This window comes from Aulonocara sp. 'chitande type north' Nkhata Bay, linkage group LG20 (assembly GCF_057382095.1).
Source record: "Aulonocara sp. 'chitande type north' Nkhata Bay isolate Kocher_YH1m ecotype deep benthic linkage group LG20, A_spYH_male_GT1.1, whole genome shotgun sequence".
NCBI lineage: Eukaryota > Metazoa > Chordata > Actinopteri > Cichliformes > Cichlidae > Aulonocara > Aulonocara sp. 'chitande type north' Nkhata Bay.
The window spans coordinates 3675452-3689516 of NC_141363.1; the positions used below are offsets into that span (position 1 = coordinate 3675452).

At 40.6% G+C, this 14065-nt stretch overlaps 2 protein-coding genes across 2 annotated transcripts; one reads left to right on the plus strand and one right to left on the minus strand.

Annotated features, from left to right (window-relative positions):
- Positions 1–46: 46 nt before the first annotated feature.
- On the minus strand, positions 47–2458 carry cfap276 (cilia and flagella associated protein 276). The gene is made up of 4 exons (XM_086277082.1): positions 2206–2458; positions 711–824; positions 512–627; positions 47–433 (listed from the first exon to the last, which is right to left on the minus strand). Exons 1-4 carry the CDS (start codon positions 2278–2280, stop codon positions 346–348), a joined length of 393 nt encoding a protein of 130 aa, XP_086133208.1. The 5' UTR covers positions 2281–2458; the 3' UTR covers positions 47–345.
- elapor1 (endosome-lysosome associated apoptosis and autophagy regulator 1) lies at positions 2148–13823 on the plus strand. The gene is made up of 22 exons (XM_086277080.1): positions 2148–2666; positions 4196–4316; positions 4435–4615; positions 4739–4886; positions 4974–5054; positions 5150–5255; positions 5347–5496; positions 5670–5758; positions 5920–6097; positions 6323–6451; positions 7042–7132; positions 7227–7332; positions 7428–7559; positions 8909–9172; positions 10040–10216; positions 10303–10453; positions 10841–10934; positions 11105–11206; positions 11395–11521; positions 12047–12225; positions 12349–12514; positions 12598–13823. Exons 1-22 carry the CDS (start codon positions 2580–2582, stop codon positions 12727–12729), a joined length of 2991 nt encoding a protein of 996 aa, XP_086133206.1. The 5' UTR covers positions 2148–2579; the 3' UTR covers positions 12730–13823.
- The last annotated feature ends 242 nt before the right edge of the window (positions 13824–14065 follow it).

Sequence of the window (14065 nt, forward strand, 5' to 3'; positions counted from 1 at the left end):
CTGGTCTTTAATGCTCACTTTAATGAAAAACACAAACAGAATAAAGAAGCATTGAAAGAACTCGTTTATTTTCAGGGCCGAGGTCAGCAGTTGTTAGAGATGTTAGCTCTTGAAGCTTCATGCGGAGCTGAAGTTCTTGTGCTTTGTAGAGCAGCCCCTGTCTGTGAAGCAAAGATAAGTGCATTGTGTTTGTATTTGGACACACCTGACTCCAGACAAAGACACACTCCTCCCAGGGTCAGTGGATTAGGGTTGGAGTTGCAGTTTTAGAAGTATTAGGTTTCTCTGAGCTGATGAAACATTTGCAGTTCATTGTGATTGATTTAACCAAGCTTTACCTGTGTGTCAGCTGATGCGAATAGAGCGCCTCTGTTTGTCGACCCACACTGTGATTCCATTTTCTGCTTCCTCCATCTCTAAGTTTGCCTCTTTCCTGTAAAAGTACATACAAATAATCTTAACACAGTTGAACTACCTGATGCACCACTGCCAAAACATCACAAACACCCGCCTGTGGTCTTCAGAGACAGTCTCCTTCTGGTACAAAATCTGGTTCTTGCTCCAGAAGCAGTTCTTGTGGTGATCGTAGACCGCGTTTAGCTGAAGGTCGAGGCTGTCGTTTGGAGTCTGTGGTTGAGTACAGATCAGTCGTTCAAAGTAGAGATACTTCAGCCTTTCTGTGGTTTCATAAGTGAATGCTGACGACATACCTGTGTACAGTTCAAAATACTCCGCTGGGTGCTGGACACAGTGGCTGTGTCGTGGAGGCGACTCCAAGGTTCCTCAGTCTGGGCGATGTGAGTTGGTTTATTGTATGTTTTTTTCTGCAGGATAAGAAATAAGACTAATTACAAATTTCCAAAGAAACAATATGCATAGATTCCAAATTTCAAACTTATTTACATTTTTAAGCATAGAACGACATCCACGTAGAATGAAATCTTACAAATGGTTTTTATAATTCTTATTTGTTTAAGTTAATTTTTTTAATAACTTCATTAGATAACAATAACTAAGTGCACTAGGTAACATGCTTTGAAATGTTTTACCATGTATTTTTAAATACTGCATACCTAGATTTAATTTACTTCATTTATCAGTTACCTACATATCAAGTGACATTATAAGGATTAGGTACCCGTGTCCAAATCTACTTTTCAGTCCTTAATTATTTATCACACTGTTAAGCAGTGGTTATACATAATTTCAGCAGGGGAATACTAGGACTGTGTGAGTCACTCCGTGCCACCGTGTTCCCCGGTAAGTTAAAAAAAACAAAACATGTCATTAATATTTTAAAATGACAATAAAAGTAACAAAGGAGCCAAATAATCTGCTCCAATCCAGACAACAAGATATTTATTTGCTCCTCTGGCGCTGTACTTCTGTTCATTTCAGTTTAAAAAAAAAAAATAGATAAATAGATACTACAATTCTGATGTTGAAATTAAATATTTTATGTTAGTACTAAAAAATCTATGTGTGAGATGTAAACAGAGATTTGAGGAGTAAATGTGACCTTCTCATGAAAACAATTAGGTCCAAAAGAAAACACTAGTTGTAGCATCCCAGTTTTTCAAAACAGACCAAAAAGCTTTGTGGAACAGAGTCCTTTAGACTAAGAAAATAGGAAACTTACAGGTGTCAGAACACTGGAAGTAAAGAACAAAAATATAATGTGTTAGAATATTTATGTATACATTTATACTTATATTTATAAGGCCCAGATGGTATTCTTATTAAAAAGTAAGACCTTGTAATACAGCCTGCAACTAAGAGTGTAATTCCCCCAGTGTAAAGTAAAATTTCAGTATAGTTTTTGTGAAATCAAAAACATCATGTACACTTAATAATATGTAATTACTTTCTTTCTTCTTTTTACACCATATTTATCATGCAAAATTTGGAAATATCGTTAGTTTCTCGGCTAAAATACTCGGTACTTACTCACTTCTTAAAATTACTCACAGTATAACTTGTTACTTCTTTCCAAAAAAAAAAGTGTTGCCCTTTTACAAGTAAATTACACCCTAATTTCATAAAAAACAAAACAAAAAACAAAGCAAAACATAGTACACTCTTAATAATAAAGTGCTACTAGTGTAAAAAGTATATTTTGGTATAACTTGTTGAACACAAAGCATCAATAACGCCTCCCGGAGGTTTCTTTAGGAGATAAAGTTATAGTAATTAAAGCTAACGCACCTGCTGCGGCCTGTAGCCGCAGAGAGTGAGGTCGTTTTCTACCCTCGGAGAGGGGAAAGGATCCCGGTTTGACATATTTAGATCTACAAACACTGGTCCAGATTACTTTGTTTGATTTTTTCTTTTTGCGGCCTTTAAACGACTCTAGCTAAAGCAAGACGTTTACAACCCGGTTTCTCAGCAACAGCAAACTTCCGGTTAAACCTTTCACAGGAAAACGGTGATCGTTAAAAGGTAACTCGGACTCAGAGTAAAAACACCAAGCCAATCACATCCCAGAGTGTGAGAGGGAAGCCGCGCCTCCAGCACCTGAGGGCGCAGGTCAGACCTCTTCTCCTTCGTCTCCATCACTTCAGCACCGACAGCAGGTGACCATGCAGCCCGGCCTGACACACCTGAGCCACTGCCTGCTGTGGCTGCTTTTTCTGCAAACCTCCGCGGATCTGCCCATGTGCAAAGAGGTGAGGCGATTCATATTATTTATTTATTCGTTTTTGTGATTTCAGTCATTTCTAAATCACCAAGGGATTTATTTCATGCGTGTGCTGCGACAAACCAGCTGTATTTATAATTCACTCTAGTTCTGGGGGTGCAGACAGATGCTGGTACATGTGCTGTGTGTGCTTCAGACTTTCAAATATATGAAAGGTTGAAAGGTTGGTCTAGAAAACACACATATGTTTGATGTAACACATGTTCAAGTGAAATGCTGAATCACTCTTTAAACTAAAAGCAAACACTAAAATGAGCACAAACAGCAGTTTGTTTGAGCAGTTTGTGAGATTGAACATATGTTTCCCCTTCAAGTGTTTAAAGTACTCCTACACTTGTTTTACTAGAGGTCCCACATACTACACAGCCTGCTCGCTCTCTTACAGCCTCCATATCTGTGGTCAGTTTGCATAACAGGAGTAGCTTGAGATAATACTCAAACCACTCCTTTTGATCAGCACACTTTGCACCATATGGACCTCTAGGCTTTTATTTCAGTTTCAGAAAGCAGTCCTGCTAGGTGCTCCTTTCCCCTCTGTGACTCTTGTTTTCAGCCCAGTTTATTTCACCATGTGGCACAGCGGTCATAATGTCCCGTTGCCCTGGTTTCCCTGTGTTTGTTTAAAGAGGGCAATTAAGCTACAGCACATCTCCAGTTCGATGCATTTTTACATCAAATCCTCCCACCCAGGACCTGCATTCACTTGATACCCTAGCACAGCTAATGTTGCAGCTCTAATTCAAAAACACAAGGATGGAGGAGTGCAGCTGCTGCTGTGTTTCTGTTAACTATTAATCCCATGAAGCTGTGTGGGTGTAGATTGGCGTGGCAGATGACCTTCCTTGGAATATCACATCCTTTTATTGACCAGTGACCAAATCTCCAGTTTACGCTCTGTGCCTGCTGTGTGTTCATGCCTTGTTTAAGTGAGGTTAACTTAAATGTTTTGTCTCCTCCCAATTTACCTCATTATGGGTGGGACTGTGTTTGTCATTCGACTGAGAGCTTTTGTTGTCTTCAAAGTTCTTCGAGAACACTTAAATTAAATGTTTACAAAGGGACCGGTCGAATCAGCATCTCTCCTCTCAGCTGAGTAAACCCTTAAGGCTGCAGAGAAGCAGCAGTATCCTTGATAAACGTGATTAAAATAACAGTTGAGACGGGCTCCTGGGCAAATATTAGCCTCCGCTTTTATTTGTAAAAGAGGCTGTCCTGGTTTGGCGAAAAGATTCCTGAAGTATAAGGCAACCTGGAATTCTTGTTTTTTTTAAAACAAGGGTGCAACAATGAGTTTAGTGTTCCTGTGTGTGAGGAATTTACATGCTGAACATGTGAGGAATCAAAATGGGCAGATAAACTGCAAAATAATCCTTATTTACATTTGCATTTTTTTTTTAAATTTACAGTTATTATTCCCACTTCCGGCTGTGCAAGTTATCCATTGTGTGCTTTTATGTCCAACTGTGTGAAACTCACACCTGTGTTTCATCCCTGCAGTCAGATTATCACTTTGAGTACACAGAGTGTGACGTCCTCGGGTCGAGATGGAGAGTTGCAGTTCCCAACAAAGCTGACATATGCACGGGCCTCCCAGATCCTGTCAAAGGGACTCAGTGCAGTAAGCAGTAACCTACTTTTATTTCAGGCATTTTCTCCAAGTCTTCAATCTGCACAACAGATACGCTCACTGTCAGGTGCACATCTCCATTCTCAGCATGTGCTTTGTCTCCTTTAAGCGTTCTCTTGTAATGAGGGGGAGTATCTTGATATGCAGTCACAGCGGTGTCAGAAATGTGCTGCGGGCACCTACTCTCTGGGCACCAGCGTGGCCTTTGACGAGTGGGACAGCCTGCCGACTGGTTTTGTCACTCACGGCGTGATAACGAATGAGGGGAATGACCAAACGGATTGCTCCAAGTTAGTATTCACAGTACCAAGCCCCCTCCCTCCTCCTGTCAAGATTTATCTGATTGATTGAGGCCCTCTGTATCAATTTTCAAAACCTTTTTAAACTGTTGCTGCTTGCTGATGTTTTTGCAGCTCAACCTGGACACCAAAGGGTGACTACATAGCCTCAAACACAGATGAATGCACTGCGACGCTGTCCTACGCCGTGAACCTGAAACAGCCTGGAAGTCTGTCCTTTGAATATTTCTATCCTGACACCAGCATCTACTTTGAGTTCTTTGTAAGGATTGTAAATGACTGCTGCTTCAGCTGACACAGATCACCTTTCGGTGTGAGTATTTGGTGAAATGTTCTCGTCTTCCTGCAGGTTCAGAATGACCAGTGTCAGTCGACAGACTCTAACAGCCGGTGGATGCGGATCTCAGAGAGCAGCTGGAGCAAATACACGGTTTGTCCAGGAAGCAGTTTTAGCACTTCAGTGCACTCAAGGCCAGCCCTGGGGAATTTTTGAATAAATGAATGCCCCACTCTGTCTCTGTACAGGTCGAACTAAATAAGGGCAACAATGTGTTGTACTGGCGAACTATAGCATACTCCCTGCAGGGCAGTGCTGTCAAACCTGTGCTGCTGAGAAACATTCAGATATCAGGTAAGATAGGAGTGCAGCAGGCCTAAACTTTTCCCTTTTCCCACCAACACGTTGTTTCTGTTAATGATTACCTTTTTTTGGTTTTCTCCAGGGGTGGCCTACACATCAGAGTGTTTCCACTGTAAACCCGGCACCCACAGTGCAAACCCAGGGTCCGCACGTTGTACCCCCTGCCCCGCTGATACCTACTCCAATAAAGGTGCCACTACTTGCCATGAATGCGAGGAAGATAAATACGCAGGTATGCCCGTTTGCTTATCTCTGTCCAGGTGGAGTAAAGCGTTCTTACAGACTTACAACTGCTACGTTCCACACACATGCAAATGCAGCAGTTACTGCTTAGTGGTCAAGTTAATCTTTTCTCTGGACTTAAATGTGTGCTGTGCGTTTTTCCTCATCCAAAAACATTTCCAGTCGTCGGTTCAGCGAGCTGCAAACCGAGACCTGCATGTACAAGCAGTGACTACTTCTACACCCACACCCCCTGTGACTCTGAGGGAAAGGTAATGATACGTGGAAGTAGAGCTCCTGCTGGCTCAGTGGAGGTTTTTCTTTAAAAATCGCACTGGTGTAAATGTTAGGCTTCATTTAACATAAATGATCTGATTGAGCTGTAACGCTGCCACTGCTGCCTCTTCTTTTTGTGTATTGGTGTGTGTCTCAGACTCAGCTCATGTACAAATGGATCGAGCCTAAGATCTGCAGTGAGACTGTCGAAGGAGCACTGAAGCTTCCCGCGTCAGGGGAGAAGCAAACCTGTCCGCCATGCAACCCGGGTTTCTTTGTCTCCAACTCCTCCACCTGTGAGCCCTGTCCCAGCGGATCCTTCTCTAATGGCACAGGTTAGAGCCACTCCGCTCCTTTTTACTGTGTTTTACTGATGTCGGCCTTATAGTTTTATTTTGGCCTTGATCGTGTGATATTAAAAAAATAAGGCAATCATGTTAATAGTTAGTTACATTTTTAGACAGCATGAGAGGAAATGTCATAAGATTTAAGGTGGTATGTCTAATATTGTTGACACTAATGACCTAATATCCTGATGTGATTTTCCACTGATTGCTCAGTTTGCACCGAGTGCCCTGCTGGCACAGAACCGGTGGTGGGCTTTGAGTACAAATGGTGGAACACGATGCCAGCCAACATGAAGAGCACCGTCTACAATCAAGTGTTCAGTGACTCTAACCGGCGTACTGGTGAGAACCTTAATATTAGAGAATGAGGTGTAGGTGGCATGGTGGTGCATTGGTTAACACAGCAAGAATGGGGTTTGAATCCAGTCTGAGGCCTTTCTGTGTAGAGTGCACATGTTGTCCTCCTGTCTGCATTGGCTTAGTTCAGTATTCTGGTTTCCTCCTGTAGTCTAAAGATGTGTGAATAGTTGTCTGTTTCTGTGATTTAACCCTGTGACAAATGGCTGACCTTTTCATGATGTACTGATGATCTCTTACTATGGGTGAATAGACATAATCATTAACTTGTGGTGAAGAACTTCTCAAAGTAGAAAGATAGCAAAGCGATTAAACAGCCTGAGGCACAGATAATAATTTGCTAGTTTGCAAACTTTCCAAGGCCAAGAATTAAACCTGCACATCAGCTTCAGAAGCGTATGTAATGGTTGAAGTGAATTGTGTAATAGATCCTTAGTTGTAAGTAGGTTAGAGGAATTCATTTAAAAATTAAACTAGTTTGCTTTGGTTTCAAAAATTATCCACAGTATGTTTGCATGTGTACGTTGCTGTTGGGATAAAATGTATCTTACAGCTTTTATCTTTTGTAATGGCAGCGTGGGAGGTGGCTGGAGAGTATATCTACACCACCCCCGAGGACCAGGACACAGACTATTTAATGCTCACGCTCAGTGTCCCTGGATACAGGTGAAGTCAAACAAGAACTAAACATAAAAGTTTCTCTTCAAATTTGAGCTTGAGTTGTTAAAGACGTCTAATAAAACGCCGCTGGTTTTCACAGGTTGCCTCAGTCCATGGTCAAAGACGCTGAGAGGAGTGAGCTATCTCGCATCACCTTCGTCTTTGAGACCATTTGTACAGCTGACTGTAAACTTTACTTCCTGGCGGTGAGGATGGTGTCCCAACATTTTTGTAGCATGACTCCTTCAGGATGTATAATGTGCACATGAATAAATGAATGAATGTGCTTTTGTTTCTGTAGGGATACAATCAGTGGAACAATGATGTGGTGGAGCGTTGGAATGGCAGAAACCACAAGCAGTCATACTCCTACTTGATCCAGAGCAACAGCACCGTCAGCTTCACCTGGACGTTTAAGCGAACAGATGGCACGGTGAGATACAGACACGCATCCCACCTACTCAGGTTGATTTATTTCCTTCTTAGCAAATTCATATTTCAGCTTCAAAAGTAAATTTTTTCCAGACTCCCTATTTAGACCAGGGGTGTCAAACTCATTTTATATTGAGATCCACACAGTGGGTAATTTCATATTAAGTTGGGTGGACCAGTGAAACTACAGCACTGCCTGATAACGCCAGCATGGCTTTTTGGGCATATGCTTTAAAAAATAAATGACTAAAGTACTCTTTGCACTGTAGTTAAAAACAGAAATTTACTGTTAATTTACAGAGAATGTGCTTTTTAATACAGGAAAAAATCTGGACCCACTGTTTTTAAAAATAAAACGAAATAAAATAAAAAAGGGTAGAAACAGGAACTTCACTGTTATGGTTTATTTCTTACTCACCTGTTTACATGTTTTATGCTCGGCTCTGAGAGATTTCTTTGTCAGTAAACTGTACTTCTGTAAAACTGACCTAAATACAGAGAAACTTAAAAAATTATTTTTTCTTTTTTAATATTCTAACACCATCCAGTGGGCCGCATTGGACTCTTTGGCGGGGCCATTTCTGGTCCCCGGGCTGTATGTTTGACAGTCATTATTATCTTCAGTCATCCATCTCTCCCTCAGTCAACTGGACTTTTTAAGTTATTCCTTTTAATGTGGAGTAAATGAATAAATAAAATCAGAATACAATAAAGTCACTAATGCACTTCATGGTTATCAGTTCAATTATTCACATTTAGATGAATAAAATAAGAGCATCATATTAATGTATAATTAAGATGTTGGAGTTTTTACGGTCTTCTGTTTGGGGAATGCTTCAGAACTGGATCGTACTTAATTATCTTCTTTTATTCCTCCTCTTCTACTACTACTGCTTCCTCTACTCCCCATCTTTCTTCTTCTCAACCTCTCGCTCGCACCCCTTGCACGCACACCAAACCTTCAGCCATAAAAACAACGTGTCAGCTTTTAAAAGTGCAGCAATATTCAAGGTTTAAATTTACCTGCAGAGAGATTTGACAGGAGGGCAAGAACACAAAGCAATAAATACTGCAAATAATATGTTTGCAACTGTCTGTCCATGTTTTTAATCCTAACTGGAATTTGCTGTGACCACCTGCTGCAGTGTCATGTTGGTTGTGGTTGATTTGTTGAGAACTTTGTACCGAGTCTCTAGATGGCAGTCTGGAGCTGTGCGTGCGTTCACTTCAGTCTAAATGACCTTTGTTCTCTCTGTTCCTTCTCTCCGTTTTATACTGACTATAAAATAGAGCTAAATGATAAACTGCATTCCTGTTAAGCAGGGCACATTTGTATTTCTATTCCCTCAGGAGAGGAACTACAGCGCAGATGTTGCAAAGATCTACTCCATCGTCATCACCAACGCCATCGGAGGCGTGGCCACGAAGTGTCGCCGCTGTGCTCTGACGTCTGTTAAGGCCGGGTCTGCCTGTGTTCTCTGCCCACCGGGACACTACATGGTCAACGGGACAGGAGCGTGTCAGAAGTGCCCGCCAAACACCTTCATTAGGACTGATCAGCCAGTTGGGGAAGCTGCTTGTATTCGGTGTGGGCCAAACACAACGACAAACAAGGTGTAGAAAAAAACTCTTTCCGAAAGCAGCACATGAATGTGTCCAGGTGCACATTTTACATTTTTTAGTATTCCTTTTTTTTGTGGAATTGCAGCGTGCAGAGGGATTTAAAACCATTACAGAGAAAAACGTAATGTAATTTGGGGCATGAATGAGGAAAGAAACTATAAAACAGGCTGTCTTTTCTTTTTTCCATTTCTTTTGGTATATCTCACAATAAAACTACACAAATTAATCCCACATGCTCAAACAAATCAATCACTTTACTGTCTGAAATCCACAAGACCCAAAACATTGACATCTTTTATTGTGGAAAGTGATTTTTCTGTTTATTCTGTGATTTCATGTCTGTTGAGCTTCTGTAAACTATCCAAGACGCTCTTTATTCACTACCATTAAAGAAAATTAGTTTATTGTTAATTTGTAAATATGTAAAGAATTTCACTCAAGAAAACAAATCCTCAAAAGACAGTGATTCCTTAACTCTTTAAAGCCCGAACCATTAAATAATTGCTTGAAAATTCTACTTTTTTTAAATGAAATTAAATGTTCATTTGCATATATGAATTTTAATTTGTATAATATTTGCTAGATCTGGCATTTTTTGGGAAATTATTCCTTAAAAAATGTTTTGTGCAAATTTATTTCGATTTTTCAAAGGGAAAAAAATCACACTGATGATACAGAAGGGTCAGAAACAGAAAAACGAAGTATTAAATGTGAAATACTTGGCTCTAAAGTAGCAAAGGAAATCATATGTCTCTGCCATATACATGCCAGCTATAATAGTTGGCTTTCCCACAGACAGAACGTGAGGTGTTTCTCTCAGTGTATGATGTGTGCTGACACGCTCACCTCGTCCTTCAGGCCTATACAGCTTGTCTCAGTGACTGCATACTGGATTTGCGCACAAGCAAAGGAGCACTGCTGCACTACGATTTCTCTCCTTTGGCCAACGTCACCAGCGTCCATAGCAGCCCCCGCTTCACCAGCAAAGGCCTGCGGTACTTCCATCGCTTTAATCTGGGCCTGTGTGGGACAGAGGTGAGAAGGCAACCGTCCAAGTGACGTTTCTTTTTTGCAGAACTGCGTTTGACGTGCATTTTAACCTTGCTGTGTTTCTCTCACAGGGCCGAATGCCAGCTTCCTGTGTGGATAACGTAACAGAGAGTGGGAGAGAGGTCAAAGGTTATGTCTGTCAGTCCACTGTGGTTCCCTCTGACATCAGGAGTCAGAGCCTTGTGTCCTCACAGCCTTTCCTTATTGGTGACTCACTCATTGGTATGAACTGAATGAATAGGTTTTTGGTTTTTGCTGTAAATACAATGAGACACTTGCAGGAGTTTGTTAATCATTTATTGAAAAGTGTGTTCAGATAATAATTAAGCTGGCTGTGAGGATTTGCATTTCTCCTGCTCCTCAGTGTTCAAGGTCATTGGTGCTCCAGAAAAGCAATTTCTGGACATTTGCTTTCAGGATTAGCACAGGTCTTTTTTTAAATTAATTAATAAATTAATAACCCTAAGGATGCTACTAGAAGTGTTTCAGCTACTATTTTTGAACAGTGGAGTGTTTACTCTGCTGGAGTGTAGGGCCATAATTGTATCAAATATACTTTACTTTGTATATCTAATATATCATAATGGCACATGTATTCCAATTCCAAAGGTGTAACCACTGAGACGACACTTGGTAACATCTCTTCTCCACAGTGGATGTTCGCTGCAGCATTGGGCCTGCCAGATGTTCTATTCTATTACAAGTAAGTGAGCTCACAGCTATTCATTCATTTTGTTGATCCATGTAGATGGTTCAGTAGTAAATATTCATTAAAAAAAAGAAGCTTTGATCATCTTTTAGAAATTAAAATGTAACAGAGAATCAAGAGCACTTTAAAATTTCTCACTTGGCGTGTGCTTTTGATGTTTCCAGGTCCAGTGACGCAACTCAGTCTTGTCAACAAGGCCGGTCAGCTACAGTCAGGATGAGATGCGATCCCACAGTGACCGCTAAAAATCGCATCATGCTGCCAAGGTGCTGTAAACAAAAACCGAGCTCGACCTTCGACCTGTCTAGAGTCGACTAGCGACTGCTTTGTTGACAAACAGCAGCCGTTTTTTTTGCACTAATAGTTGTCACATTCAGAGCTGCAGACAGAGTGACTCCCCTTAGATCGTTTTTAAAGCCTCTGACCGTCTGTCTTACTTTCTTTTCCTCCACAGTAACTGTTCAGAGGGGACATGCGATGGTTGCACTTTCCACTTTCTGTGGCAGAGCCAGCATGCGTGTCCACTCTGCACTAAAAACCACTACAGAGAAATCGTCAGTGCTTGCATCCAGGGAATACAGGTAATGCTCCATACCCGCAGACATACTGCCAAAAATCCTCCTCTGCGTCAGATCCATCATCACATCTTTCCACATTTCATGTTGTTTTATGGAAAGATATAATTAGAAAAAAATATTTTTTGTTGCATTGGATTACAGAAAAAATATTTAGACAATGATTAAGATAAGAGATAAAGTGCACTTTTCCTTGTGATTTAAAGTGAAGCACAAGCATCTTTTATGGAGATTAAATGTCAGTTCAGCATAATGTGAATTACAATTTCCAGCAGGTAAGATGAGAAGACTGATAGCACTCAGTTTAAGCTCACTCTTCCAGTGTGTCCAGTTAGCATACTGCTTACCATATCTCAAGCTCATTCATCAAAAGTCTAGTTTTCACTAAATGCTAATCTCCTGCTGCCTGTAGCTAACTGAACAATATGAGCCTGATAGCACTCTGCTTATCAGATCTCTCCACCAGAAAGCATAATTCTCAAGACAGACGAGGGAGGAAAGTTGGACTAAATGCTCGTATGTGTGTTTCAGAGAACCACCTATGTGTGGCAGCAGCCTGTGCAGTGTTACGGAGGACAGCCGCTGCCTGCACAAAAAGTCAGCGCTTGCGTGACTCTGGATTTCTGGCTCAAGTTTGGTGTTTCCACTGGAGCCGTTGCTGCTGTGTTGCTCATCAGTCTCATCTGTTATTTTTGGAAAAAGACACGCAAGTGAGACTATCACACTCTATACTTCCTGTAGTGTTTATAGAACAGCTGGCACATCCAAACCGTTAAATACATCAAAGACAAAACAGAGAACAAGGTGCTGTTCCTGTTGTCTCCCATCTGCAGGCTGCAGTATAAATACTCCAGGCTGATGATGACCTCTGGGGGTAGGGAGTGCGAGCTGCCCACCGCAGACAGCTGTGCAATAATGGAGGGAGAGGATGCAGAGGACGACCTCATGGACCTCACCAAGAAATCCTTTTTCACCAAAATTAAGTCTTTCTCACGCGAGGTCAGTAACCCCCTCATTCCCGTTCACATTGAGCTACTTGAGCTGACTTACCTTGCTTCATGTTGCCATCAATATGTTTCCAGAGAACATCTGACGGATTCGACTCGGTTCCCCTTAAGTCATCATCTTCACGCCAGCGACTAGTAGAGGAAGACTCTGATGATGAAATTGAGCAGATCACTCTACCAAGGCACAGAGGAAGTGTTCAGATGTAGACGTTTTAGCTACAGAGCGGCTTTTTCTGTCAGAAAAAGTTAGACTGTTGATGGATGTTAGTTAATAAGATATTTGCATTACTGAAGAGAATGTAGAGACATACTTTTGAGGATGTCTTGAAAGTTTTTAGAACTAAACAGAGACCGAAATATTTGTTATTGGTCCGAAAATGTAAAGACTGAGAATTTGTTCGTAATTATCACCCCCCCCCCCCCCCAATCTCACAAAAAATGTATATCTCAATCTGACTGAGAAATTGGTCCATACTTTCAGTACAGCTACTGTTAGACTACTGTAATGCTCTATTTGTTGGATTGTCCAAATTATCAGTAGAACAACTTCACCTTACACATAGATGGAAATTTGAACATATTAATCCATTTCAATGGCTCTCAGTTCAACACAGAGTCACCTTTAAAATCCTTCTATCAGTTTATGAAGCACTTGCTCAATGTCTACAACCCGATTAGCTGTCTCAGACCATCAGGGGGAGATTTTTTCCCAGAATTAGATCCAAGCTTTCATTTCTTGTGGTCCTGTTCTGTGGAACAAGCTGCCTACTGATGTCTTTTACAATTATTTCAACATTCACCAAGAGACTCAATATCTTTTTTATTTCTTCCAAGTTTACACCTGGTAACTGTGTGTGTGTTATTTTAGTTCTTTGCAAAGTTTGTTTTGTTGTTTTTAATACCTTAAGGCATAGTAGACCTTTTATGTTAAGCGTATTGAGTTTACATGTAATGAAATGTTCTACATAAATAAAATGGTCATTGCTATATTTTTATGTAGTGTTGTTTCTCAGTTGAAATACAATATTAGCATCCGTTTGGGGGATATAGTGTATTTTTAAAGCCCAGGGTGTTTTCATGACGTTGTAGGATCCAAATTTATTTAGAACCTGTGTACACGTGACCGTGTATATCTTTTCTCCTCTTTTATACTTGTTTTTTTTTTTTGACATCTTGTTCAGTTGTAAATTTATATCTGTTGAGTGAGTTATATTTGCCAAAGTTTAACATTTTCTGCTGTCTAACAACATACGATTATGCTTTACTGTAAAGTAAATGCATTTTCTACATTAAAAGTCTCTCACCAGGACGTGACCTCTAATGCTGCCTTCAGGTACTTTTTTAAAGCTCAATTCACAAATAAAAATAAATAAAAATAAAGTGGTTGTTGGTTTAAGGACGATAATTATCGTGTACATTTTGAGTCAAGCGGATAAATATGGGTTTTTAGTGAATTTATTGTAAAGTAAACATGCTACAGGAAAAAAAACACAGTTAACTCTTAATGTTACATCCTGTTTAATCGGGTGGTATAACTAAGATA